Here is a 26066-nt window from a genome sequence, read left to right as displayed (position 1 = left end):
GCCTCAAACCAAGTTTATTTAGGTCTGTACAATAATGTGAATAACAGACCATGCCTCAAACCAAGTTTATTTAGGTCTGTACAATAATGTGAATAACAGACCATGCCTCAAACCAAGTTTATTTAGAATACACAAAGCAACATTACAGCACCAGTTTGACAACATTTGGATATCACTGTTTCACTCAGAGTTACATCTTGTTCATACCTCTAGCTTATTAGTTGTGTAATTCATTCTTTGTGTGTAGACCCGCTTATTGTCCTGGAACTGAGCACCATTTCATTTAGTACTCAAATACAGACATGGACTCCTAACCACTCACTGTTTATTATACTAAAGCACATTTTTGTGAAAATACTGGATGGAATAGGATCAATTTGATTCACTTTCGATAGTTTGAACTGTTCGATGTTCTGAAAGTGATGTGATCATTGGTGTAAGGCCTAGCTTGCTCTCCCACTATGATAGACAGACAGGCTTTGTTCAAGCTGTCAGTAGAGTGGAGGGTAGTTGTGAAGTTATTACATGAATGTATGGAGTCTGGTTGACCCCCAGCTGTTTCTGGGTCTGTTTCTGGGTTTCAGTCTGATAACCATAAATCCTGTGTGTTTATGGGACCTTCATCCTGCTCGCCTGAAGGGTGAGTGGGCCAACAGCAGCACATGGTTCTTATTTTCTATTGACCAGCCCTCAATGGGCCTCAGGTTAGGATTCAATGTCTGGGTTTACACAGGCAGCCCAATTTTGACATTTTTTCCACTAGTTTTGAGCAATCGCATTTCTTTTCACAGATCTTTTTCAGAGCTGATCTGATTGGTGAAAATACTTATTAGTTGGAGAAACATTGGTCTGCCTAGGTGTCGGGTGTGTGTGTGCATCTAGTTGTGGAGTGTTTTGCAGTGGATCTACTTAGATATTATGTATAGAATAATGGCATTTTTTAATTTTTATTTCCCAGTTTGAGATTGAAAGAAAAGTGCTTTGATGTTTACTGTCTTATTCCTTTCTCTGCTTCAACCATAATGCCATTATTCTTTACCCATAACTAAATCACAACACGTTTCTGTGTGTGTGTGTGTGAGTCTCTCAAAGTAGTGTATTATGTGTTAATCCTGCCTGGACCATTATTACAACAAAAGTGAGTATACCAGTTAGAGAAGAGGTAGGAAATGTAGGCTTGTTTTCGTCCTTTTCCCAGGCCAGACATGAGAAATGTAACGCACCGTGAGGTTACCAGGTCTGGTTTGGTTGTGTTCTGTTGACCTGGTCTGGTTGTGTTCTGTTGACGAGAGGTTTGGTATCTGGGCTCTGATAGCTGAGGTTCTGTGGAGAGGTATCCAATGCTCTAAGGAAAGACATTGATCTGTTGTGATGAGTATGAGCATTTACTATCTGTCAGAAATTGTTATTATAGATTGTTAGATTGTCCTCTGATAGCTCTGGCATAGGCAAAACATTTTGATGAGTGGAAAATCGATACTGTTACATAGAGCAATATTATTTTGGACAATATATCTTTTTAGCTGGTGCTAAATTGACTGTACCTGTGCCAAAATGCTTGTATTTTTCATCCTATAGCTTCTTCTCCATCTTTTAAAATAGTGAGCCAACATGTTTTCAGGTATTTCATTTCCATGATTGATCAAAACAAATGTACTTATGCTCTCTCTAGTCTCTCTGCAGCAGACATACAGAGAGCAATATCTTTGGAACATCAAATCATAATACATATTGTATTGGCACCTAAATATCGTGATAATATCATATAGTGAGGTCCCTGGTCATTCTCAGCCCTAGCAAATCATTTAGGCTATATTATGTCCTATTTGTTTTTCTAAATGCCATCTAGTTTTCTATCCCAGTAAGACCTACCTCATCCCAGATGTTTGTGGTGGTGTTTCTCATAGGCCACAGCATTATTAGAGCTGCTTCCAGTTCCTATGGTGGAGAAATGACAGGTGTATAAAAGAGACCCCAGTAGTTGATCCAAATGCAGTAATAATGATTGAGTATACAGGACAGTTGGTCATCACACCTACCCAAGTAATCCTTATAGTCCTTGTAGGACTTTTGCCTCATGGGACGTCCGTCTGGAAGAGAGAGAGCACCTCCAGTTAGTTTATGGCAGTTTTTAGAATTACATTGCATGGGTGTTGACTGAATCTGACCTTACCAGAGTTACCACGCGACTTGATGCACTGTCCCCTGTTGGGGATGCCAACGGCGGGGTTTCCTTGGTTGATGATGTGGCACTCGTAGCCCGTGGGACAGTGAAGGGGCTCGTCACCATCCTCTGTGGTGCTGCATGCCTCCGCTATTGGGAAGGGGACACACAGGTCAGAGGTCAACTAAACACATACTGATGATGTAGACTTCAGGTGGGTTTAATGGTTCCAGGCTACTCACCCTGCAGTACCTCCTCTGGACCGTCTAGAAGCCAGCCATTCCCTCCCAGCCACCGAGGCTTGGGTTGAACCAGCCAGTCCAGCACTGGTCAACACAAACACACGTCATTGAAAAGTTTGATCCTAATTATATCGTCAGGACTTTAATGCATATCCTTGTGGTTAGAACCATGCCCATGCTATATATGACCATGTGTGTTGTCAAATGGGTCGATAAGTATGATTTTGTTTACTGTATACTAGATCTATGGTGCTCACCTGGTGGTGGCTGCACTGACTCCAGACAGGCGTAGATGCAACCGTTGTAACAGCAGCGTTTGTGGCGCTCACACTCTGAGTCAGAGCGGCAGCCGGGCACCTCGCAGGCCCGCTCCGGTAGCATCTGAGGTGGGGGTGGGCAGCGGTCGTTCTTCTGGTGCTGGGTGGACTGGGACTGCTGGTTCGGATACTCATAGTCCTGAGAGGAGATGAGATAAGATATTTACTTTATTGTTTGCACAGAAATTTGCTGAAATATAAAGAGACCTGGATCCTTTCCAACATAATAGCTATTGTAGGCCTACGAAGATAAATAATGGTGTGCTTGTCCTATCCTTTTGACCAGCAGGTGGCAGTAACTGATTAATGTATCATACTTGTTGCAACATTATCCATCAGCTTCTTCTATTTCTTATGTTTTCAGTGTAATGTAGCTGTCATGCCTGCCAGTACTCTAAAGATGTGGGGGGATGAAAAATTTAAGAGTAACTCAATATGGGGGGAAATAGGGCTGTGAACATGAGCCAGAGATCTCCACAAGTGATACACTGTCAATGAGGTCCTGCCTGCCTCAAACCCACACACATTCCCCACCTCTCCTGAACAGTGGTGGTCTGTGATTGTTTCTCAAACCCACACACATTCTCCACCTCTCCTGAACAGTAGTGGTCTGTGATTGTGCCTCAAACCCACACACATTCCCCACCTCTCCTGAACAGTAGTGGTCTGTGATTGTGCCTCAAACCCACACACATTCCCCACCTCTCCTGAACAGTGGTGGTCTGTGATTGTGCCTCAAACCCACGCACATTCTCCCCCTCTCCGGAACAGTGGTGGTCTGTGATTGTGCCTCAAACCCACACACATTCCCCACCTCTCCTGAACAGTAGTGGTCTGTGATTGTGCCTCAAACCCACACACATTCCCCACCTCTCCTGAACAGTGGTGGTCTGTGATTGTGCCTCAAACCCACACACATTCTCCCCCTCTCCGGAACAGTGGTGGTCTGTGATTGTGCCTCAAACCCACACACATTCCCCACCTCTCCTGAACAGTGGTGGTCTGTGATTGTGCCTCAAACCCACACACATTCCCCACCTCTCCTGAACAGTAGTGGTCTGTGATTGTTTCTCAAACCCACACACATTCTCCCCCTCTCCGGAACAGTGGTGGTCTGTGATTGTGCCTCAAACCCACACACATTCTCCCCCTCTCCGGAACAGTGGTGGTCTGTGATTGTGCCTCAAACCCACACACATTCCCCACCTCTCCTGAACAGTGGTGGTCTGTGATTGTGCCTCAAACCCACACACATTCTCCCCCTCTCCGGAACAGTAGTGGTCTGTGATTGTGCCTCAAACCCACACACATTCCCCACCTCTCCTGAACAGTGGTGGTCTGTGATTGTTTCTCAAACCCACACACATTCCCCACCTCTCCGGAACAGTGGTGGTCTGTGATTGTTTCTCAAACCCACACACATTCCCCACCTCTCCTGAACAGTGGTGGTCTGTGATTGTGCCTCAAACCCACACACATTCTCCACCTCTCATGAACAGTGGTGGTCTGTGATTGTGCCTCAAACCCACACATATTCTCCACCTCTCCTGAACAGTAGTGGTCTGTGATTGTGCCTCAAACCCACACACATTCTCCCCCTCTCTGGAACAGTGGTGGTCTGTGATTGTGCCTCAAACCCACACACATTCTCCCCCTCTCCTGAACAGTGGTGGTCTGTGATTGTGCCTCAAACCCACACACATTCCCCACCTCTCCTGAACAGTGGTGGTCTGTGATTGTGCCTCAAACCCACACACATTCACCTCTCATGAACAGTGGTGGTCTATGATTGTGCCTCAAACCCACACATATTCTCCACCTCTCCTGAACAGTAGTGGTCTGTGATTGTGCCTCAAACCCACACATATTCTCCACCTCTCCTGAACAGTAGTGGTCTGTGATTGTGCCTCAAACCCACACACATTCTCCACCTCTCCTGAACAGTGGTGGTCTATGATTGTGCCTCAAACCCACACACATTCTCCTGAACAGTGGTGGTCTGTGATTGTGCCTCAAACCCACACATATTCTCCACCTCTCCTGAACAGTAGTGGTCTGTGATTGTGCCTCAAACCCACACACATTCTCCACCTCTCCTGAACAGTGGTGGTCTATGATTGTGCCTCAAACCCACACACATTCTCCTGAACAGTGGTGGTCTGTGATTGTGCCTCAAACCCACACACATTCTCCCCCTCTCCGGAACAGTGGTGGTTTGTGATTGTGCCTCAAACCCACACACATTCTCCACCTCTCCGGAACAGTGGTGGTCTGTGATTGTGCCTCAAACCCACACACATTCTCCACCTCTCCTGAACAGTGGTGGTCTGTGATTGTGCCTCAAACCCACACACATTCTCCACTTCTCCTGAACAGTGGTGGTCTGTGATTGTGCCTCAAACCCACACACATTCTCCCCCTCTCCGGAACAGTGGTGGTCTGTGATCGTGCCTCAAACCCACACATATTCTCCACCTCTCCTGAACAGTAGTGGTCTGTGATTGTGCCTCAAACCCACACACATTCCCCACCTCTCCTGAACAGTGGTGGTCTGTGATTGTGCCTCAAACCCACACACATTCTCCCCCTCTCCTGAACAGTGGTGGTCTGTGATTGTGCCTCAAAACCACACACATTCTCCCCCTCTCCGGAACAGTGGTGGTCTGTGATTGTGCCTCAAACCCACACACATTCTCCCCCTCTCCGGAACAGTAGTGGTCTGTGATTGTGCCTCAAACCCACACACATTCCCCACCTCTCCTGAACAGTGGTGGTCTGTGATTGTTTCTCAAACCCACACACATTCCCCACCTCTCCTGAACAGTGGTGGTCTGTGATTGTTTCTCAAACCCACACACATTCCCCACCTCTCCTGAACAGTGGTGGTCTGTGATTGTGCCTCAAACCCACACACATTCTCCACCTCTCATGAACAGTGGTGGTCTGTGATTGTGCCTCAAACCCACACATATTCTCCACCTCTCCTGAACAGTAGTGGTCTGTGATTGTGCCTCAAACCCACACACATTCTCCCCCTCTCTGGAACAGTGGTGGTCTGTGATTGTGCCTCAAACCCACACACATTCTCCCCCTCTCCTGAACAGTGGTGGTCTGTGATTGTGCCTCAAACCCACACACATTCCCCACCTCTCCTGAACAGTGGTGGTCTGTGATTGTGCCTCAAACCCACACACATTCTCCACCTCTCATGAACAGTGGTGGTCTATGATTGTGCCTCAAACCCACACATATTCTCCACCTCTCCTGAACAGTAGTGGTCTGTGATTGTGCCTCAAACCCACACATATTCTCCACCTCTCCTGAACAGTAGTGGTCTGTGATTGTGCCTCAAACCCACACACATTCTCCACCTCTCCTGAACAGTGGTGGTCTATGATTGTGCCTCAAACCCACACACATTCTCCTGAACAGTGGTGGTCTGTGATTGTGCCTCAAACCCACACACATTCTCCCCCTCTCCGGAACAGTGGTGGTTTGTGATTGTGCCTCAAACCCACACACATTCTCCACCTCTCCGGAACAGTGGTGGTCTGTGATTGTGCCTCAAACCCACACACATTCTCCACCTCTCCTGAACAGTGGTGGTCTGTGATTGTGCCTCAAACCCACACACATTCTCCACCTCTCCTGAACAGTGGTGGTCTGTGATTGTGCCTCAAACCCACACACATTCTCCCCCTCTCCGGAACAGTGGTGGTCTGTGATCGTGCCTCAAACCCACACATATTCTCCACCTCTCCTGAACAGTAGTGGTCTGTGATTGTGCCTCAAACCCACACACATTCTCCCCCTCTCCGGAACAGTGGTGGTCTGTGATTGTGCCTCAAACCCACACACATTCTCCCCCTCTCCGGAACAGTGGTGGTCTGTGATTGTGCCTCAAACCCACACACATTCCCCACCTCTCCGGAACAGTGGTGGTCTGTGATTGCTCGTAAAGAGCTTGTGAAACACTTACATAATCAGATCTGTAATACAGCCATGACTGTGCTTACTGCTTTGCTTGGTTCAATAAGCTACAACTATTTCCATGCACCCATGTGGTGAACTTCACCCATTAGAGGCTGCACTTCCTGTAAGCTCTGGAGGAGGTCATAGGTCAAACACAGGTTTATTTAAGTTTGTGGTCACTGTATGTGATGTGCATTCAACCACACCACTTTCCTCATATTTTCTAGTGTTATTCCACAGAGGAGCTGCTCTGGCCCAGCAGCAGATCCAGTGAGGTCAGGTTTCCAGTTGAGGTATTGTACAGTGCCAACCAGACTCACTCTGCCAATACAAATTCCTCTGCTCTATCATCCTTCATCAAGCAGTAGTTAATCAGAATGCAAATATTCCGCATTGTCTGGCCTAGAGAGAACCAAAGCCCATCTATAGCATGGAGCCCCATAGCAGATGCTGTAAACTCAGGTGTGCATCCTGCTACTCACGTAGTGGATGCCCTCTCACTAATTAGTTAATGTGCTTGCAGACTGATCAAAATTGTTAAAACTGCACTGTTTATATGGCAGACTAAGCAACTGCTCTTGCAAATCAACCGTAAAAATTAAAAGCAAATGTTTGGTATGGGTGTTTGTGACACACGGAATGCATATTTGCAATAAACACACAAATCGTTTGCTTCATCAGCTGCCAGCCTGGTGGGTGGGGTGCCGGGTCTCACCATGGCTTAGTGACTGAATCAACTTGTGGCGTTGGCGTGGCAACACACAGAGGCACTACTTTTTGGCCCTCCCTGTCAGTGTGACCACAGTGCGTCCTCAGGCTGTGCCTTGGTTAGGGTATTGATCTTGATTTGACGCCAATTGACTACGTCTTAGGACCACTTCCAGATTGTTTATGTGCTTTACAGTGATTCACCTTCTTCAAAGTGAATCTTTTGAGCTCTTGACTTCATCAGGGTTCTCTTCATACTGAGAATGTGTGCTTTTAGCAGCCATGGTCTACGTTGGCCAGATTGGAACAAGCATCTCTCAGATCTTCTGACTGTCTGTCTCCTGAGGGTTTCTAGGCCTAGTCATATTAACCTAACCTATAGTATCTCAAAACCAGTGGAAAGGTGAAAGAGAAGCTAATCAAATGTCATAATGCTGTTCAGTCTACAAAATGATTCTAATCCTATAAACACATGATTATGGGATGCAAAGTAGGCCATTCACTTTCATCCTCATGTCATCCTATATCTTTACAAATGCAACTCCAGGTTTAAAGTACAAGAGTGAGACTGATTATCTCTGTGAATGGATAATGTGAGTTACAGTGACCATGGTTCATTATATGCTCAGTTCCCATCGTTTCTCCTCAGATCTCAGTAACAGAGGAAGTAGTGTCTGGATCCTGTCTGTCAGTCTATCAGTCTACCTGTCTGAGTGCCAAGCTGCCCTACCCTGCGATGCACTGTGCCGTGCTGCATGTGTCTGTTTGATGTTCAGTCTCACATTGTTTATTTATTGTTTATTGGTATCTTCCTGCTGGGCCACAGAGATGCCGGCAGCCCTGTTATACTGGTGTTTACTGGGAGCATTGTCTTCCAGGGCAGGGTTTTCAAAGCTGAGCGCTGCAGCTGTGGTCTAAAGCAATCAGAAACCAAATTTGGCTGCAGACTGCGATAAAACTGTGATCAGGCCATTGAGGTCTGTTTTGTATCTAGTTCTTAGATCTGACACTTCCTGATTCCGAGAACTCCAGGAAGCACACCATGCAGCCTCTCCAGTGACTATGTGTAATGTGATACTGTCATACAGCTCAAATGGATTGCACTGATTATTTCATACTAGTCATACGTATGGCCATGCTATATGGATCGGTATCTCCTCCTTTACATTTACATTTACATTTAAGTCATTTAGCAGACGCTCTTATCCAGAGCGACTTACAAATTGGTGCATTCACCTTATGACATCAGTTTCATAACTCTACATCCCTGTGCAGATCTATCACATACATATAGATCAGTTTCATAACTCAACAGCCCTGTGCAGATCTATCACATACATATAGATCAGTTTCATAACTCAACAGCCCTGTGCAGATCTATCACATATATCTAGATCAGTTTCATAACTCAACAGCCCTGTGCAGATCTATCACATATATATAGATCAGTTTCATAACTCAACAGCCCTGTGCAGATCTATCACATATATATAGATCAGTTTCATAACTCAACAGCCCTGTGCAGATCTATCACATATATATAGATCAGTTTCATAACTCAACAGCCCTGTGCAGATCTATCACATACATATAGATCAGTTTCATAACTCAACAGCCCTGTGCAGATCTATCACATATATCTAGATCAGTTTCATAACTCAACAGCCCTGTGCAGATCTATCACATATATATAGATCAGTTTCATAACTCAACAGCCCTGTGCAGATCTATCACATATATATAGATCAGTTTCATAACTCAACAGCCCTGTGCAGATCTATCACATATATATAGATCAGTTTCATAACTCAACAGCCCTGTGCAGATCTATCACATATATATAGATCAGTTTCATAACTCAACAGCCCTGTGCAGATCTATCACATATATATAGATCAGTTTCATAACTCAACAGCCCTGTGCAGATCTATCACATATATATAGATCAGTTTCATAACTCAACAGCCCTGTGCAGATCTATCACATATATCTAGATCAGTTTCATAACTCAACAGCCCTGTGCAGATCTATCACATATATCTAGATCAGTTTCATAACTCAACAGCCCTGTGCAGATCTATCACATATATCTAGATCAGTTTCATAACTCAACAGCCCTGTGCAGATCTATCACATATATCTAGATCAGTTTCATAACTCAACAGCCCTGTGCAGATCTATCACATATATCTAGATCAGTTTCATAACTCAACAGCCCTGTGGTGTAGACCTGACGTAAGGAGAGACGAGACAAAACTAGACGTTTAATAATTTTGTGTTGTAGAACAGCTGACTTACTCCAGCTCTTCACACAACATGGCAAAATCTTTGCGAGTCATTAATTTAATGGAGACAGTCTGAACCATAGAGAGAGATAGAGGACTCTGGATTTGGATTTGTCCTACTTTTGCTTTGCTTTTGGCCATGCTACAACCACCGGAATTTGAATTAAAAGCTATTTCATGACATTTTTAACAGTACAGCACCTACTAACGCGAAACAGGTACAGCCACACAGTGATGTTAGCTTGCATAGAAAATGTTTTTGGTTTTTAGATGTTGCTAGATGTTTGTTTGAACGAGGAAGTCCTGAACACAGCTGAACTTATTAAGGGTAAGCCCCTCCGGGGTCTGCAGGCCTTTGTTCTAGCCCAGCACTAACATACAAGATTTGTTCAAAAAACTCAAACTCAGGGTTCATAACTAAGTCTATTGCTGAAGCATAGAGACAGATAGAGGACTCTAGATGGATATAACCCGTTTTAGCATGGACATTGCAATTGAGGGCTTCCACCATTTTAAACTAGCAAATGATTAGAGCATTGTCTTCAAATGGAGTTGCGTATGGTTAGGAAATGTCTTTAAAGCAGCAATCTACAGTAGAAACAATAACAAAGGGTTCTTCCTGCCCCTGGTTCAGTAAACAGCTGAGGGAATGAACCACTCTCATGTTCATAGACAAAGCTATGGATGCAAGGACTGACCATGATATCAACATTATAGTTTTAACCATGTTTTGAGGCCATATAGTGTTTGTTAACATTTTCTTTGTTTACAAACGGAGTAAAACAAGCTTAAATTTTGTGTTCTGATGAGGTAGGACAGATGAAGTAAGTTTATGAGGCATTTATAAGTTCAGTGGGAACATATAATTAATTTATCCCCATAAAATGTATGTAGCAACTGCTGATTGCCACTTTAAGCCATATCACCTCAATCTAGTGACCAAAATAAATGAATTTCACACAATATTTGGTTCAGGACTCAGTGTTACAGGTGGCGATAAATCACCATATTAGCTTTACGCTTTCTTCAAATGGACCCGTTTAAAATAGCACTATAACTCTTAATTCACACACAGCTTTAATCTCAGAGACCTACAATTGTCAAAACAAGAGCAACGGTTTCTCAGTCCCATAGAAAAACCACGATGAATAGGGTAGTCTTGCTGCTCGCTTTTCACACACCAGCAGCAGGGGAACCACAGAGATGTTGACTGCTTTTGACTAGTGAAATATCACTCTCTAAATGAATGGTTCATGCTTTTGGCTCGATGATGAAATATGCCTCTTTGGTTTAACCATTAATAAACTGTCTGTAAATCATTATGTAATCCTAATTTAGTTATCATTAATGAGTAAATTAATATGTATTAACAATTTGCTATGAGAATATATCTCAGGAAAAAAGCTATATGTATATACGTATATAAACTCCACAAAAAAAGAAACGTCCCTTTTTCAGGACCCTGTCTTTCAAAGATAATTTGTAAAAATCCAAATAACTTCACAGCTCTTCATTGTAAAGGGTTTAAACGCTGTTTCCCATGCTTGTTCAATGAACCATAAACAACTAATGAACATGCACTTGTGGAACTGTCGTTAAGACACTAACAGTTTACAGACGGTAGGCAATTAAGGTCACAGTTATGAAAACTTAGGACACTAAAGAGGCCTTTCTAATGACACTGAAAAACACCAAAATAAAGATGCCCAGGGTCCTTGCTCATCTGCGTGAATGTGCCTTAGGCATGCTGCAAGGAGGCATGAGGACTGCAGATGTGGCCAGGACAATAAATTGCAATGTCCGTACTGTGAGACGCCTAAGACAGTGCTCCAGGGACACAGGACGGACAGCTGATCGTCATCGCATCGGCAGACCACGTGTAAAAACACCTGCACAGGATCGGTACATCCGAACATCACACCTGCAGACAGGTACAGGATGGCAACAACAACTGCCCGAGTTACACCAGGAACGCACAATCCCTCCATCAGTGCTCAGACTGAGGGATTGTAGGCCTGTTGTAAGGCAGGATCTCACCAGACATCACCAGCAACAACGTCGACTATGGGCACAAACCCACCGTCGCTGGACCAGACAGGACTGGCAAAAAGTGCTTTTCACTGACGACTCGCGGTTTTGTATCACCAGGGGTGATGGTCGGATTCGTGTTTATCGTCAAAGGAATGAGCGTTACACCGAGGCCTGTACTCTGGAGCGGGATTGATTTGGAGGTAGAGGGTCCGTCATGGTCTAGGGTGGTGTGTCACAGCATCATCGGACTGAGCTTGTTGTCATTGCAAGCAATCTCAACGCTGTGCATTACAGGGAAGACATCCTCCTCCCTCATGTGGTACCCTTCCTGCAGGCTCATCCTGACATGACCCTCCAGCATGACAATGTCACCAGCCATACTGCTCATTCTGTGCATGATTTCCTTCAAGACAGGAATGTCAGTGTTCTGCCATGGCCAGCGAAGAGCCCGGATCTCAATCCCAATGAATACCAAGATGGCATAGCAGTCGGACGTGTGTTTTGTCTTGTCCCGTCCTGTATAGTGTAAATATAGTTTTTCCTCGTTTTTTTCTGTATATATTTCGTACATATTTTAATCTCACTTTCCAACTACAGGCTGAATATACTCTCCTGCAACCCGCATCACCCAATGTGGTACGGATCTGCTTTTTCTATACTTTAGAATCGGAACCCTCATCAGAAGCTAGCCAGCTAACTAGCTACTAGCTAGCGGTCTTCAACGCTAACTAGGACACCAGCGCGACATCTACCCAAAGCATATCAGACTGCTTTTTCTCTACCGCATCTCCGGATTCCTACCGCAAGCTCTGAACCTTTACACCGGATCATCGCAACTAGCTAGCTGCAATCCGAGTGGCTACTCCTGGCTAATGTCTCTGTCTCAGAGCAAGCACCAGTTAGCCTGGAGCTAGCCTCGAGCTAAGCCCATCTCCCGACTAGCCGAAGAGGTCCAACAATACCTATTTTGCCAATTGGCCTGGACCCTCTACTGCCGACACGGAGCCCCGCCGATCCATCACGACTGGTCCGCCGACATAATCGTCCGAGGGGGTTTCAACAGACTTTTCCGCTGCGACATCGCCAAAGATCCATCTGCTGGCCAAGGCCCGCGAGCTTTCTGAATCGCTGTATCTCCAGCTCACCGCATGAAGAGGAATAAACAGACTCACCCCATCGCGACGTCCCCCAAAGGTTAACTCTCTAGCCCTCGCTATCTCCCTGCTTGCTAATTCGGCCTGCTAACGGCTAGCTTGTCAAGCTCCGGTCCGCTAACTGCATGCTATATGGATCGGTATCTCCTCCTTTCTCATGTAATATAACTACATGCATTATCCAGCCTCCTTTTCATGCAGAGTTCTCCTGTGCTGTGAAAGGTCTCTAGACCAGCCTTGCTCTAGACGTTGTGTGGCCCCTGGGCACTTAGTTCATTTCCTGCACCGACTCTAACTGACAGCTGGCAGTGTATAAAGTCTATAAAGAGATGGAGTGTAGCCAGACAAATAGTGGGGAGGGGGTGAAATTATGTTTTAGTCAGATATTATATCTGTTTGGGCTTCTTGCGTTCAATTTGCAGTCTACAAATGAACTGTAGCTATGTTCCGGCACCCTGAACATCCACTCATGAAAAAATTGGCCTTCGGCTGAATCTAGTTGATGGTGTACAGTAACGTACAGACCATGCTCACATCATCTGACTGGGATTAACGTTCAGAATGCCTATCAAAGTCCACATCACCTGACCACCTCTGCCAGCGGACTGAGTGGATTAACTCTGACCTACCCAGCAGTATCGTCAAACCAAGTATAAAACATACCTTACCTCCTGTGGATTTCTTCCAGAATATTTTTTCCAATATATTACTGTATGGCAAGGCCATATGTTTTGTATTTGTTACGAATATTTTCAATTTTTGTCCTCATAGACAGAGTGGTATTTACTGGCTACAATAGAGGGATTGTCTGCTATATTGAGTCCAGCCATCTTGGAATAGCCTATACTGTAAATGAACTTGGCCACCATGCTGGAATGTGCAAAGTTAGGATGCCTGTTCCAATTCGGTTCGTTCTGATGTTTTAGCACACAGACAGCCCAATTCCATGGGATTAATTCCCTTATAGCTCCCATGGATAAAGAGCTGTAGCTGTAAGATGGTAAACAGAGGTGTGAGAATCACCTGGGGAGGACATAAAATGCTGAGAGAGGCCAAGGCAGATGGGCCAGAGCAGAAACAGAACAGGAAGGCCAAAGATTTGCTGAGCATCTGCAGGCCCAATCTAATTTCAGAGCCTGACAAAAGCCTGTCCCCATCGAGGGAAATTAATGGAACTGTACAGATTTAGTACAGTTGAGAACATCACAAACATTCCTATATCCCCCTGGATGGGACACAATAAGAGGAGTGTTACTCCAAAATTTGCATCAACATTCTCTGGGTGCTGTCTAAGCAGTGGCAGCTGTGGTTATTGAAATGCTCTCCCCATGCTAGCAGAATGTTTGCATGTTTCTGGCTGTGCTAGCCGGCTGTGCTGGCCGGCTGCTCATTCTACTTTTCTGGTCTGGAGGGAGAAAGAGAGCTGCACCTTGTGCCCCTCTGCCTCCTGCACCTCTCCCATCTTTCCCCTCCCTCCTCCCCTCCCTCTGTCTGCTGCTCTCACACAGGAGCCCCTCTGTGACAATGGCCATGCTCTGTTTCTCTGTGGTCTGTCTTCTGCATGACTGTCTGTCACTCCTCCACTCCTCACACAGCCTTCATGAAACCATAGTGCTGCTATTGCTAAGACTGAGCACACTGGAAGGGTTTACATGAATAAGATGCCTGGGCTTTTAAAAGCTGTGTAATGATTGAATGACGAGGGCAATGATATTGACAATAGCTTATAAATGGCCTCACAACAAGGTGTCCATGCAGTCAATACTGAGTTCATGCCTCATCCATTAAACACCACTCTGTGGGCACTCTAATGGAGAGGGGTCACTTGGGGCTGCCTGGCAATGGGATGAAATCATTTAATTAAACAGTCCAATTCATTTGAGTCATCTCACTCAAGAACTTTGGCACTTATGAACTTTGCAGTTTAAGCTGCAATTACAGTGGAGCAAAGTGCCAGAAGGATTTGACCCAGTGCCCCAGTTCTGGACTAATCTGAGCCAACACTACACTACGACTACTGACCTGAGGTGACCCAGTGCCCCAGTTCTGGACTAATCTGAGCCAACACTACACTACGACTACTGACCTGAGGTGACCCAGTGCCCCAGTTCTGGACTAATCTGAGCCAACACTACACTACGACTACTGACCTGAGGTGACCCAGTGCCCCAGTTCTGGACTAATCTGAGCCAACACTACACTACGACTACTGACCTGAGGTGACCCAGTGCCCCAGTTCTGGACTAATCTGAGCCAACACTACACTACGACTACTGACCTGAGGTGACCCAGTGCCCCAGTTCTGGACTAATCTGAGCCAACACTACACTACGACTACTGACCTGAGGTGACCCAGTGCCCCAGTTCTGGACTAATCTGAGCCAACACTACACTACGACTACTGACCTGAGGTGACTCAGTGCCCCAGTTCTGGACTAATCTGAGCCAACACTACACTACGACTACTGACCTGAGGTGACCCAGTGCCCCAGTTCTGGACTAATCTGAGCTAACACTACACTACGCGTCTCCTGTGCTACACACACATCACAACTGCTGTTACCAGACACTTATTACACTGCTCAGTTTATACTGACCCCCCACCCTCCCCAATACACGTGTAAATATTGAACTATATATTGTGCCTTCCTCTATTATAATATTAGATTCTACTGAAGGAACCATTTTGTTGGACGTTGTATACTATGCGTATCCCATACATACTGTACGACTAATACAACTTGAAACCTGAAACCGACTCCCATCCACTGTACGGTTAGACAACTCAAATATTTAAACTAGTCGGATAAGCTCACCTAACATCCTGCAACCATTACTGGCTTATTCAGACAAAAAAGAAAGGCAAGGGAAGGCAACAGGTGTTGCACATGCTGGTGACATGGAGTTGTGAATGAAGAGTGAAGGAAGTGAAAGAGGTGGAAGGCTTGGAGAATAAAGCATTAGGTCACGGCCACCTCAGCATGTTCCAATTAAAGTGGCTTTGAAGCAGTGTCCTTGAAGAATGTCAGTTTGGCCATCGGTCGTGAGGGAGGGAGAGAGAGGGAGAGAGAGGGAGAGAGAGGGAGGGGGAGAGAGAGAGGGAGGGAGGGAGAGAGAGAGAGAGAAAGAAAGAGGGAGGGAGAGAAAGAGGGAGGGAGAGAGAGAGAGAGAGAGGGGGGGGTACCATAGTGCACCGGCCCTCGTTAACTATGATCAATCAAACCTGCACTGAGCTGAGTTAACGAGCTAAGGCCCACTGAGTTCCTGCCCCAATAACCCTAACATCCTTTACACCAGGTTCACACAAACACATACACTCGTACCGCACACACACGCATCCTGCTCTGTACCTTCTATTTTGTAGTCTTGTGAGAGTTTTTTTGATAGAGTTCAAGCACATTACTCAGTACGTTTATCTTCAGACATACACACCTCTACTGAGCTCTTCAACAGAGACATAGTCACATTACTGTTAACACCCTCCTCTCACCTCAGCGCCAAAACTGTTTTCAGTGTGAAACCTTCAAACTACACCCCTCTGCCACCCTGCTAAAACAGAGTATGTATTGTATTTACACCATCCTTTCCCTCTCCCTTCTCACACACACACACACACACACACACACACACACACACACACACACACACACACACACACACACACACACACACACACACACACACACACACACACACACACACACACACACACACACACACACACACACACACACACACATTGCTGCAGAAACAGTGTAGGTACTCATATCAGCTCTAACTAACCCCCACCTTTTGGTTAAGCCCTCTCTTCCTGATCCGCCGGGCGCCTCCTGACCCACAGGACAGCACCAGCATGCAGAGCACCAGCATGCAGAGCACCAGCGGTGTCCGGACATGACAGCCAGGCATGGTCTAACACGGAACTCTTCCTGTACTCCTCACACTGTTTTGTCACTTCTTCTGCCACTCCTTGTATTCTGTATTGTATCCTTCTTCCTTGGAGTTTAGAAAAGTTGGCCTGTTTTTCTTTGTATGTCTTATGTTTTATCCTTCCCTCCAACGCTGTGTTGTTCAGTCCAGTGCTTGGTATTCCTTATTGGGCCGGTATTGAGGCAGGGGCTCCTGTTCTCGTGTTCCTGTGAAGCCAGCGATTACACAAGCTCTGCTACAGGACAAGTCTTTATAGCCATCTGAGCAGGGAAAACTGCAAGGGAAAATCAGGAAGAGGAACGGAAAGGAGGAGAAAGAATGAATAGAGCTACTGTGGAGAGAAAAGGAAAGAGGGAGATAGTTAGCGGAGTCAAGGAGAGGAAGTGAAATGCAGCTGTCTGTGCATCAGTTATTCTGAGGAGAGGGTTAAATCGGTCTGCTGGCAGGACAAGCACGTCTGCCTATGACTGAGCGAGGGAAGGAGGGAGGGAGGGAGGGAGCGGGAGGAGGGAGCCCTAAGGAGGGAGGGGAGAGAACAGAAGACCGAAAGATGTGTAGAATGAGATATTGTTGCCCCATGTGTCTGTAACTAGAGAGAGAGAGAGAGAGAGAGAGAGAGAGGGAGAGAGAGACATCCATCCTTGAGTTTGGGTATATAGTATTTGTCTTTGGGAATGTACTGTATGTGTTAAAGAGAGTAGGAAAAACATTGAGGGCTAATTCTGACCGCATATAGTACATTTCCAGTATGGACTGTATGTTAGAGTTCATGTGTATGTATGCCTGTATTCAGTTATGATTGTTGTATACATTGTTGTATATATTGTTGCATACATTTTACATAATGAGTTTAATTTGTGGAGATAGGAAATGCATGATATACAGTCGTGGCCAAAAGTTTTGATAATGACACAAATATTCATTTTCACAAAGTCTGCTGCCTCAGTTTGTATGATGGCAATTTGCATATACTCCAGAATGTTATGAAGAGTGATCAGATGAATTGCAATTAATTGCAAAGTCCCTCTTTGCAAATGAACTGAATCCCCCCCAAAAACATTTCCACTGCATTTCAGCCCTGCCACAAAAGGACCAGCTGACATCATGTCAGTGATTTTCTCGTTAACACAGGTGTGAGTGTTGACGAGGACAAGGCTGGAGATCACTCTGTCATGCTGATTGAGTTTGAATAACAGACTGGAAGCTTCAAAAAGAGGGTGGTGCTTGGAATCATTGTTCTTCCTCTGTCAACCATGTTTACCTGCAAGGAAACACGTGCCGTCATCATTGCTTTTCACAAAAAGGGCTTCACAGGCAAGGATATTGCTGCCAGTAAGATTGCATCTAAATCAACCATTTATCGGATCATCAAGAACTTCAAGGAGAGTGGTTCAATTGTTGTGAAGAAGGCTTCAGGGCGCCCAAGAAAGTCCAGCAAACGCCAGGACCGTCTCCTAAAGGTGATTCAGCTGTGGGATCGGGGCACCACCAGTACAGAGCTTGCTCAGGAATGGCAGCAGGCAGGTGTGAGTGCATCTGCACGCACAGTGAGGCGAAGACTTTTGGAGGACGGTGTCAAGAAGGGCCGCAAAGAAGCCACTTCTCTCCAGGAATACATCAGGGACAGACTGATATTCTGCAAAAGGTACTACTGAGGACCGGGGTAAAGTCATTCTCTCCCCTTTCCGATTGTTTGGGGCATCCGGAAAAAAGCTTGTCCAGAGAAGACAAGGTGAGCACTACCATCAGTCCTGTGTCATGCCAACAGTAAAGCATCCTGAGACCATTCATGTGTGGGGTTGCATCTCAGCCAAGGCAGTGGGCTCACTCACAATTTTGCCTAAGAACACAGCCATGAGTAAAGAATGGTACCAACACATCCTCCAAGAGAAACTTCTCCCAACCATCCAGGAACAGTTTGGTGACGAACAATGCCTTTTCCAGCATGATGGAGAACTTTGACATAAGGCTAAAGTGATAACTAAGTGGCTCGGGGAACAACACATTAATATTTTGGGTCCATGGCCAGGAAATTCCCAAAACCTTCATCCCATTGAGAACTTGTGGTCAATCCTCAAGGGTGGACAAACAAAAACCCACAAATTCTGACAAACTCCAAGCATTGATAATGCAAGAATGGGCTGCCATCAGTCAGGATGTGGCCCAGAAGTTAATTGACAGCATGCCAGGGCGGATTGCAGAGGTCTTGAAAAAGAAGGGTTAACACTGCAAATATTGACTCTTTGCATCAACTTCATGTAATTGTCAATAAAAGCCTTTGACACTTATGAAATGCTTGTAATTATACTTCAGTGTTCCATAGTAACATCTGACAAAAATATCTAAAGACACTGACCTATTGGGGGGTCAGCAAATTCCTGAGAAGGTTATATATTGAAAGGATGATGTAGACGGTCAACCAGAAAGAATAAAAGCATGTTGCGTGTTCCAGGGAAGGAGCCACTTGTCTATGAAAAAAACATGTTCCCTCTCAAACTAGGACATATCCCCTCACCCTTCTCACTCCCTAACTCCCCCTAACCCCCGTCATTCCCGTATCCTGCATTGAAAGGGGGAAAGAATGCTAAGCCTGCAAAAATCTCCGTCATTATTAGTTTTACAGGAGCAAGGCCCATGCCACAATGGGGCCCAAGCTATAGTAACACAAAAGAGAGAGAGAATAGCGAGAGAAAGACATGCCTGTCTGTCGCCAGCGGGGCCTGGATGGGGCATGGGGTGGGGAAAGTAGCTTTACTATAAAGACCCCTGATGATGTAACCATGGGATGTTCCCTGTCAGGAATGGTACTGCATCAATAGCGGAGGTGATACAGTAGCTACAGTAATAACAGCAGAAACCAAAAATTATGGAGCTAGGAACTAAAACTATGATAACATACCTCAGAGAACCATAATGCAACAATATGTGGAACTCAGACCATTCATTACAGGACGGTTGGGTCATGTTGATTGTCGCTTTAAGCTGATTATAACCACGTAACAAAGCAGTGGTAAACTTGTTGAGTGGTGTTTATTGGCATGGTGATTATAGCCAGACTAGAGACAGCTAAGTGTAGACATGTGGCTGTGCTCCATGCAGATGACAGTCACTCTCATTTCTGCACTGGTTAGGTTAGAGAGTCACTTCCCCTGTCACGGTCACCTGTCACCCCAGACTGCCCCCCCCCTGCATTCGTCACTTGCCCATCCCTGTGTTAGCCTAAACCCAAGTACACTCCACTCTGTCTACCACCCAACCACCAGCACAACTCTTTGTCCCCTTCTATAGCAAGGGCACAGAGAAACTTGACACGGAACCTGGGCGCCCCCTTCACCATGCAACAGGACCTGACTATGTTGAGTGTCTCTGTGTTCGTTAAATTCATTCTTATCCGGTCTTGTTACACAGTGTGTATGTATATGGGTGGCAGTTTGAAGTTACAGTGTGACCGTATTGGTTTTCCCAGGCAGTGTAGAAAGATATCGCAAACAGATATTCTGTGATGCATGCTGATTAAGCAAGGCAACACACACACACACACACACACACACACACACACACACACACACACACACACACACACACACACACACACACACACACACACACACACACACACACACACACACACACACACACACACACACACACACACACACACACACACACACACACACACACACACACACACACACACACACAGAGAGAGAGAGGCATACATTCCTTTGATCTGAGGCAGTGTTCTCTGGAGATTGGGATGTTTCTGTTAGAGCAGAGAGGGCTTTTTGCACACATCACATGCTTCAGATCTCAGTGTGTACTGCTGCTCTAATGCAGCCCAGATGGACCACTGTCACGTCTACTCCTGCTCCCCCTCTCCAGCGCTCGACGTCTCCGATCTACTAACCAACGGTCCTGGCAACCATCATTATGCACACCTGCGCCCCATCATGAGGCACACCTGGACTTTATCACTCCCTGATTACTTCCCCTTTATCTAGTGCTCCGTTGTTTCACCCATTAGGTAGTATTGTTTCCTGTTTTCATGTTTAGACCCTGCTCCTGTTTTTCTATTCACTCCATGTTCAAGCCTATTAAACTCACCAACTGCACCTGCTTCCTGACTCCCTGTGTCTCCGTTACAACCACGGTGGATAGCCATGTCACAGGGCATTAGGGACCTGAGTATGGTGATGAGACAAATCAAATCAAAATGTATTGGTCACATACACATGGTTAGCAGATGTTATTGTGAGTGTAGCGAAATGCTTGTGCCTCTAGTTCCGACAGTGCAGCAATATCTAACGTAATCTAACAATTCTACAACAACTAACTAATACATACAAATCTAAGTAAAGGAATGGAATAAGAATATTACATTTACATTACATTTACATTTAAGTCATTTAGCAGACGCTCTTATCCAGAGCGACTTACAAATTGGTGCGTTCACCTTAAGACATCAAGTGGAACAGCCACTTTACAATAGTGCATCTAAATCTTTTAAGGGGGGTTGAGAAGGATTACTTTATCCTATCCTAGGTATTCCTGAAAGAGGTGGGGTTTCAGGTGTCTCCGGAAGGTGGTGATTGACTCCGCTGTCCTGGCGTCGTGAGGGAGTTTGTTCCACCATTGGGGGGCCAGAGCAGCGAACAGTTTTGACTGGGCTGCGCGGGAACTGTACTTCCTCAGTGGTAGGGAGGCGAGCAGGCCAGAGGTGGATGAACGCAGTGCCCTTGTTTGGGTGTAGGGCCTGATCAGAGCCTGGAGGTACTGAGGTGCCGTTCCCCTCACAGCTCCGTAGGCAAGCACCATGGTCTTGTAGCGGATGCAAGCTTCAACTGGAAGCCAGTGGAGAGAGCGGAGGAGCGGGGTGACGTGAGAGAACTTGGGAAGGTTGAACACCAGACGGGCTGCGGCGTTCTGGATGAGTTGTAGGGGTTTAATGGCACAGGCAGGGTGCCCAGCCAACAGCGAGTTGCAGTAATCCAGACGGGAGATGACAAGTGCCTGGATTAGGACCTGCGCTGCTTCCTGTGTGAGGCAGGGTCGTACTCTGCGGATGTTGTAGAGCATGAACCTACAAGAACGGGCCACCGCCTTGATGTTAGTTGAGAACGACAGGGTGTTGTCCAGGATCACGCCAAGGTTCTTAGCGCTCTGGGAGGAGGACACAATGGAGTTGTCAACCGTGATGGCGAGATCATGGAATGGGCAGTCCTTCCCGGGAGGAAGAGCAGCTCCGTCTTGCCGAGGTTCAGCTTGAGGTGGTGATCCGTCATCCACACTGATATGTCTGCCAGACATGCAGAGATGCGATTCGCCACCTGGTCATCAGAAGGGGGAAAGGAGAAGATTAATTGTGTGTCGTCTGCATAGCAATGATAGGAGAGACCATGTGAGGTTATGACAGAGCCAAGTGACTTGGTGTATAGCGAGAATAGGAGAGGGCCTAGAACAGAGCCCTGGGGGACGCCAGTGGTGAGAGCGCGTGGTGAGGAGACAGATTCTCGCCACGCCACCTGGTAGGAGCGACCTGTCAGGTAGGACGCAATCCAAGCGTGGGCCGCGCCGGAGATGCCCAACTCGGAGAGGGTGGAGAGGAGGATCTGATGGTTCACAGTATCGAAGGCAGCCGATAGGTCTAGAAGGATGAGAGCAGAGGAGAGAGAGTTAGCTTTAGCAGTGCGGAGGGCCTCCGTGATACAGAGAAGAGCAGTCTCAGTTGAATGACTAGTCTTGAAACCTGAATGATTTGGATCAAGAAGGTCATTCTGAGAGAGATAGCGGGAGAGCTGGCCAAGGACGGCACGTTCAAGAGTTTTGGAGAGAAAAGAAAGAAGGGATACTGGTCTGTAGTTGTTGACATCGGAGGGATCGAGTGTAGGTTTTTTCAGAAGGGGTGCAACTCTCGCTCTCTTGAAGACAGAAGGGACGTAGCCAGCGGTCAGGGATGAGTTGATGAGCGAGGTGAGGTAAGGGAGAAGGTCTCCGGAAATGGTCTGGAGAAGAGAGGAGGGAATAGGGTCAAGCGGGCAGGTTGTTGGGCGGCCGGCCGTCACAAGACGCGAGATTTCATCTGGAGAGAGAGGGGAGAAAGAGGTCAGAGCACAGGGTAGGGCAGTGTGAGCAGAACCAGCGGTGTCGTTTGACTTAGCAAACGAGGATCGGATGTCGTCGACCTTCTTTTCAAAATGGTTGACGAAGTCATCTGCAGAGAGGGAGGAGGGGGGAGGGGGAGGAGGATTCAGGAGGGAGGAGAAGGTGGCAAAGAGCTTCCTAGGGTTAGAGGCAGATGCTTGGAATTTAGAGTGGTAGAAAGTGGCTTTAGCAGCAGAGACAGAAGAGGAAAATGTAGAGAGGAGGGAGTGAAAGGATGCCAGGTCCGCAGGGAGGCGAGTTTTCCTCCATTTCCGCTCGGCTGCCCGGAGCCCTGTTCTGTGAGCTCGCAATGAGTCGTCGAGCCACGGAGCAGGAGGGGAGGACCGAGCCGGCCTGGAGGATAGGGGACATAGAGAATCAAGGGATGCAGAAAGGGAGGAGAGGAGGGTTGAGGAGGCAGAATCAGGAGATAGGTTGGAGAAGGTTTGAGCAGAGGGAAGAGATGATAGGATGGAAGAGGAGAGAGTAGCGGGGGAGAGAGAGCGAAGATTGGGACGGCGCGATACCATCCGAGTAGGGGCAGTGTGGGAAGTGTTGGATGAGAGCAAGAGGGAAAAGGATACAAGGTAGTGGTCGGAGACTTGGAGGAGTTGCAGTGAGGTTAGTGGAAGAACAGCATCTAGTAAAGATGAGGTCGAGCGTATTGCCTGCCTTGTGAGTAGAGGGGAAGGTGAGAGGGTGAGGTCAAAAGAGGAGAGGAGTGGAAAGAAGGAGGCAGAGAGGAATGAGTCAAAGGTAGACGTGGGGAGGTTAAAGTCGCCCAGAACTGTGAGAGGTGAGCCGTCCTCAGGAAAGGAGCTTATCAAGGCATCAAGCTCATTGATGAACTCTCCGAGGGAACCTGGAGGGCGATAAATGATAAGGATGTTAAGCTTGAAAGGGCTGGTAACTGTGACAGCATGGAATTCAAAGGAGGCGATAGACAGATGGGTAAGGGGAGAAAGAGAGAATGACCACTTGGGAGAGATGAGGATCCCGGTGCCACCACCCCGCTGACCAGAAGCTCTCGGGGTGTGCGAGAACACGTGGGCGGACGAAGAGAGAGCAGTAGGAGTAGCAGTGTTATCTGTGGTGATCCATGTTTCCGTCAGTGCCAAGAAGTCGAGGGACTGGAGGGAGGCATAGGCTGAGATGAACTCTGCCTTGTTGGCCGCAGATCGGCAGTTCCAGAGGCTACCGGAGACCTGGAACTCCACGTGGGTCGTGCGCGCTGGGACCACCAGATTAGAGTGGCCGCGGCCACGCGGTGTGGAGCGTTTGTATGGTCTGTGCAGAGAGGAGAGAACAGGGATAGACAGACACATAGTTGACAGGCTACAGAAGAGGCTACGCTAATGCAAAGGAGATTGGAATGACAAGTGGACTACACGTCTCGAATGTTCAGAAAGTTAAGCTTACGTAGCAGGAATCTTATTGACTAAAATAATTCAAATGATACAGTACTGCTGAAGTAGGCTAGCTGGCAGTGGCTGCGTTGTTGTTGTTCTATCTCTCTATAGTGCTGTTTCTTGTATTGTGGTCTCTTGTTTCTTTAGAGGTTTCACTTTGTTGTCCTTTTTCTTTTCCTTTTTCTTCTGTCCTTATTTTGTCTTCCTTTCTTCTGTTAACTAGATATTTTTTTGAATAATAGAATATATACTCTACATATAAATGTATGGATGAGCAATGAAAGAGCGGCATAGGCAAGATGCAATAGATGGTATAAATACATTATATACATATGAGATGAGTAATGCAAGATATAGAAACATTATTAAAGTGGCATTATTGAAGTGACTAGTGAACCTCCTCTAAATTGTGCATCTGTAAAAGTTTGTGAAGGTTTTAGGTGACAAGCCAAATTTCTTCAGCCTCCTGAGGTTAAAGAGGCTCTGTTGCGCCTTTTTCACCACACTGTCTGTGTGGATGGACCATTTCAGTTTGTCCGTGATGTGTACGCCGATTAATTAAAAACTTTCCACCTTCTCCACTGCTGTCCCATCGATGAGGATAGGGGGGTGCTCCCTCTGCTGTTTCCTGAAGCCCACGATCATATCCTTTGTTTTCTTGACGTTGAGTGAGAGGTTGTTTTGCTGACACCACACTCCAAGTGCTCTCACCTCTTCCCTGTAGGCTGTCTCATCGTTGTTGGAAATCAAGCCTACTACTGTTGTGTCGTCTGCAAACTTGATGATTGAGTTGGAGGCGTGCATGGCCACGCAGTCATGGGTGAACAGGGAGTACAGGAGGGGGCTGAGCATGTACCCTTGTGTGGCCCCAGTGTGAGGATCAGCGAAGTGGAGATGTTGTTTCCTACCTTCACCACCTGGGGACAGCCCGTCAGGAAGTCCAGGACACAATTGCACAGGGCGGGGTTGAGACCCAGGGCCTCTAGCTTAATGATGAGCTTGGAGGGTACTATGGTGTTGAATGCTGAGCTATAGTCAACGAACAGCATTCTTATATAGGTATTCCTCTTGTCCAGATTGGATAGGGCAGTGCGCAGTGTTATGGCGATTGCATCATCTGCGGACCTATTGGGGGGTCAGCAAATTGAAGTGGCTCTAGGTTGACAGGTAAGGTGGAGGTGATATAATAGACAGGGGAGGAAGGTATGATGTTAAAGCAGTAGTCTAATATATTGTTCCCCAAATGGGAGACCCAATCAGGTTGGTCCCCACTGGTCAGAGATTAGCAGTGATGGGCTGGTAAACCAATCCGCTTCTATTGCAGCCCCTGACATTAACTGTTGGGCATACCAGAAGGACAGTAAAATCTCCCTCAGTTTTTTATGTGACCACGTTTTCCAAAAACTCTGTTAAATATCTACTCTGAATTAATATTCAAAGATGTCTGCAGAAATAATGGGGTGTCAGCTATGATATGATGCCTTGAGTTTGAACAAATCTCTTTTGGTTATTGAACTACAGTAAGTGAAGCAGATCAACCCCCCAGTAAAAGAATTACATGATCTGTACTATCCATAATATTGAAAACATTGTGACCACTCTAACAATGGAAATACATGTCCTCAAAGATGGAAAGCAGATGGGAGGAGGTAAGATCAGATGGGACCATTCTAGCCAATGAGAGGGAAGATTCGTGTGTGACAGCCACAACTC

General features: G+C 46.4%; 1 protein-coding gene across 2 annotated transcripts; it reads right to left on the bottom strand.

Annotated features, from left to right (window-relative positions):
* Positions 1-101: 101 nt before the first annotated feature.
* Positions 102-17285, bottom strand: wfdc1 (WAP four-disulfide core domain 1). Of its 2 annotated transcripts, none has more exons than XM_029668170.2 (7): positions 16663-17285; positions 2664-2862; positions 2407-2490; positions 2174-2314; positions 2040-2090; positions 1873-1938; positions 102-1363 (listed from the first exon to the last, which is right to left on the bottom strand). In XM_029668170.2, exons 1-6 carry the CDS (start codon positions 16780-16782, stop codon positions 1874-1876), a joined length of 660 nt encoding a protein of 219 aa, XP_029524030.1. In that variant the 5' UTR covers positions 16783-17285; the 3' UTR covers positions 102-1363; position 1873. The 2 variants fall into 2 exon arrangements, with proteins under 2 accessions (XP_029524030.1, XP_029524029.1); XM_029668169.2 differs by having other exon boundaries at positions 102-1345; positions 16663-17284.
* Between the last annotated feature and the right edge of the window lie 8781 nt (positions 17286-26066).

This window comes from Oncorhynchus nerka, linkage group LG9a, assembly GCF_034236695.1.
Source record: "Oncorhynchus nerka isolate Pitt River linkage group LG9a, Oner_Uvic_2.0, whole genome shotgun sequence".
NCBI lineage: Eukaryota > Metazoa > Chordata > Actinopteri > Salmoniformes > Salmonidae > Oncorhynchus > Oncorhynchus nerka.
Note: the sequence above shows the minus strand (reverse complement) of the source record. Positions and strands in the feature narration are given on the sequence as shown.